General features: G+C 56.6%; 1 protein-coding gene across 1 annotated transcript in view; it reads right to left on the minus strand.

The window, feature by feature from the left end:
- The window catches only part of CELSR2 (cadherin, EGF LAG seven-pass G-type receptor 2), a 34,895-nt gene that overhangs the window by 15,959 nt on the left and 15,121 nt on the right, over nucleotides 1–3,815 (minus strand). The window contains 2 exon segments of the mRNA XM_011948160.1: nucleotides 1,029–1,676; nucleotides 2,272–2,482. Of these exon segments, the coding sequence (XP_011803550.1) occupies nucleotides 1,029–1,676; nucleotides 2,272–2,482 (859 nt within the window).

Below are 3,815 nucleotides of genomic sequence, written 5' to 3' on the forward strand. Positions count from 1 at the left end.
GCAGCAGCAAAGAGAAGTCAAGTCTGGCAAGTTCTGGGCAGGAAGATGCAGCAGGGAAGGGAGTGGGGCCTGCCTATGGCTGCTGGCAGAGCCAGTGGGCATAGCACTGGAGGACAGGGAGCAGGGCTTGGGCATCTCGGAAGGAAGGGCCTACAGGGAAGGGAAGGGAAGCAGGGAGTGTCCTGAGAAGATGCAGGAGTCTGAAGGGAGGGGTCAGGAGCATAGAGCAGAGGCAGTGAGCATCCCAGGGAGCAAGATGTGTAAAGACCTTGGCTGATAGGCCAACAGGGAAGACCCCTAGCCAGGACCCTCTTTTACCAGCACCTGGGCAGAGGTGGAGCCATTCTGCCCAGGCCCACACAGGTTCAATGATCTTCTGGAGCACCCCATTTCAGAACTCAACCCCTTCCAGTTCCCCCAGCACTTCTGTGTCTTCCCCTTAATGCCTGGGGGGAAAAGTACTTGCTGCAGCTCAGAAAGGGAATTCGCTCAGCGGTATAGAAACCAGGTTCTAGGCCCAGCCTCACATCTAAACCAGCTGCGATCAGACCAGGAGCAAGTCACCCTATCTTAGCGTTCCCTTAAATCAAAGCCAACACCTTCCATGCCACCAGCTGTTTGCAAGTATCAAATTAATTACATTAATCCTCACAACCAACTTATGACCTAAGTACGGCCATTATCTCCATTTCAAATAACTGAGGGCCAGAGAGATTAAGTAATTTGTTCACGGTCACACAGCTACTAGTGGCAACGCTGAGACAGGAACCCAGGCCGACTGGCTCTGGAGTCAGCTCTACCCGCAGTGACACTGCCTGTGTGTCCCGGGCCCAGCAGGGAGAAGCACTCCTTGCGCTGCCTTCCTCAGTGGAGTGCTGTCAGGGAGCAGGCCGGATTTATGACCTCCCAGTGTAGCTGCACCTCACTCGGGAGGAGAATGAGGCAGCCGCCATCATTTGTCCTGATTTGTGCCTGCACCAGAGTCAGCCTTCCAGGGCTGCCCCATGGGTCCCCTCCCCTTGGCTCACCCGTGTAGCCATCACGACAGAGGCAGGTGTAGCCGCCCTCGCGGCTGCGGCACCGCCCGTGGGGGCCACAGGGCCGCGAGTAGCAGAGGTCCACCTCAGTCTCGCAGTAGTCACCCGTGAAGCCCGGCGGGCAGCGGCAGCGCAGACCCCCGACGGGGTGGATGGGCCGGAAGAGCACGGAGGAGGAGGCGATAAAGGGAGCGGAGGAGTCGAAGCGCAGCACCGACACACAGCGCATGTAGTTCTCGCAGGGCTCCCGCAGGCAGATGTTGTCGTCGAAGGGCAGCACGCGCTGCGCTGAGATGGCCGTCAGCAGGCTGCGGTTAAGGTACAGGCGCTCCTGCAGGTCCTCGGAGGGCAGGAAGGGCGGTCCGCCCCCGGGCCCCGGCGGCTGGCCCACCGACAGGCTCACGTTGAGGATGTGGCCCCCGGGGGCGTCCGTGTCCCGCTGGACGTTGAAGACCACCACGTGGTCCGGTGGCGTGGCCAGTGTGGCGGCCACCGCCTGGATGAAGAGGCCCAGCAGTGGTGACAGGAAGCGCTCCGGTGACATATCCTCCAGGCGCAGCGTGATGCTGTGGGTGAGCATCTCATCAGTGATGATGGTCACACGCAGCGCGCACTGGGCCGTCACGCTGTGCACGCCGTCTGTGGAGAGGGACACCAGTCAGGACCCAGTCTGGGGTGGGGGGCCAAGCCACAGACCCGTGCAGGGGTGTGGGGAAGGCCCTGCACAGGAGCCGGGGCTGCAATTCAGCCTGCATATTCCCGCACCACCCACCAAGAAAGCCTCTCCTCTCCAACTGGCATAAGGGTGCTGAACCAGGTATGTCACCTGTGGGCCAGTCATATGTCACCTGTGGGCCAGTCACTCCTTCAGGGCTCAGGGAATGAGATTTCCAGAAGTTCTCTTTGCATCTTTTCCCAAAACCTTCTGTCGCTGATGCACGGCACACCTCTTAATGTTTGTGCACCTTTCCCTGCCCAACCACGGCTGGGGCTCCCTTCCCCCAGAGTCTGCGCTGCCCTGCACGGGAACCCTATGTTGTCTTTTTCATACTTTTCTACAGGGCCCAGAGCATCCTGAGAGTCACAAAAATCATCCTCCTACCCCCTCAGCCTCTACACCCCAACACCACGATAATCGCAGTCATGGCTGCAGCAGGGAGTTGGGGGGGTAAACTGGGTCAGTGGGCCACCTAGTCCCCCTCCCACTGAGCCCCACGGCTGCTTGGGCGCAGACCTGCTATCCCCATGGCAACACCCAACACAAAGCATTCTTCCCGCCCAACTCTCTGGGCTGCTGTGGGTAGCCTGGGGGGGCCCCACCCCAGGAAATCCAGCTGAGCCACGTTAACCAGTGACAACATCACCCACTGCCCCATGCTGCAGACAGGGTGAGGGGGTGGGGGACCAGGGGGGCAGAGATAGAAGGGACTGGGCCGCTCTCCACTCTGAGACCCCAGAGCCCCACTGAGTCAGTCTGTTCTCTGGCCCTAGGGCCTGTAGCTACTCCTCACCCACTTGGCTCAAGCATCACACCCAAATGCCTGCCATACCCCCAGGCAACACACTCACTTATAAACAGCTAAGTACTAACACACACCCTAAGCCCAGAAATACCACACACACCTGAATGCACATACACATGGGAATGAATTTTATTTCGCTAAAAGATGAAAGCTGGGGACCTGGAGATGGAGGAAATGGCTTTGCAGGGCAATAAGGGATAGTCTTATTTTTTTTATTTTTTATTTTTTTAAGAGAGAGACTCTCACTGTATCACCTCTGCTGGATTGCAGTGGCACGATCATAGCTCACTATAGCCTCGAACTCCTGGGCTCAAGCGATCCTCCCACCTCAGCCTCCCAAATAGCTGAGACCACAGGTGCTCACAACTATGCCTGGCTAATTTTTGTTTGTGTGTAGAGATGGGGTCTCGCTATATTGTCCAGGCTGGTCTCAAATTCCTGGCCTCAAGTGATCCTCCATCTCAGCCTTCTAGAGCACTGGGATTACAGGCATGAGCTACCGGCACATTCACATTTTTATTTGTTACAATGCCTTACACATAGTAGGTGTTCAGAAAACACTGAGATGTGGATGACAATCTATTCAGTCTCCATAAAGAATAAATGGTCTTTAAAACATAGCAGGGGGGCCGGGCGCAGTGGCTCATGCCTGTAATCCCAGCACTTTGGGAGGCCGAGGCAGGTGGATCACGAGGTCAGGAGTTTGAGCCCAGACTGACCAACATGGTGAAACCCCATCTCTACTAAAAACACAAAAATTAGTTGGGCATGGTGGTGGGCGCCTGTAATCTCAGCTACTTAGGAGGTTCCAGCTACTCAGGAGACTGAGGCAGGAGAATTGCTTGAACCCAGGAGGCAGAGGGTGCAGTGAGCCGAGATCGCGCCATTGTACTCCAGCCTGGGTGACAGAGTGAGACTCCATCCCCAGAAAACAAACAAACAAAAACCACATAGCAGGGAGAGCCCAACTAGACATAAAAAGTGAATGCTTACCCTAGCAGTAATGGGGCAGGAGCCCATGTTTCTGGAGGGGTGTGAGTAGGTGAGGGACATGGGGACAAATTCTGCATCTGTATTGTACCTACTTGGGGTGGCTGACTATACCGGGGTGGCTCAGCTGAAGCCGGGAAGGCTGAAGGCAGACCCCCATCTCAGCCGTGTCCTCGGCCCACTGCCCACCTACCCTCCAGCCTCATCACTTGCTTGTTCTCACCAGCTATCAGCAGAAAGCCCGCTTGTCATCACCCACTTCTGT

The sequence above is a fragment of the Colobus angolensis genome, unplaced genomic scaffold, assembly GCF_000951035.1.
Source record: "Colobus angolensis palliatus isolate OR3802 unplaced genomic scaffold, Cang.pa_1.0 Scaffold273, whole genome shotgun sequence".
NCBI classification, from domain to species: domain Eukaryota; kingdom Metazoa; phylum Chordata; class Mammalia; order Primates; family Cercopithecidae; genus Colobus; species Colobus angolensis.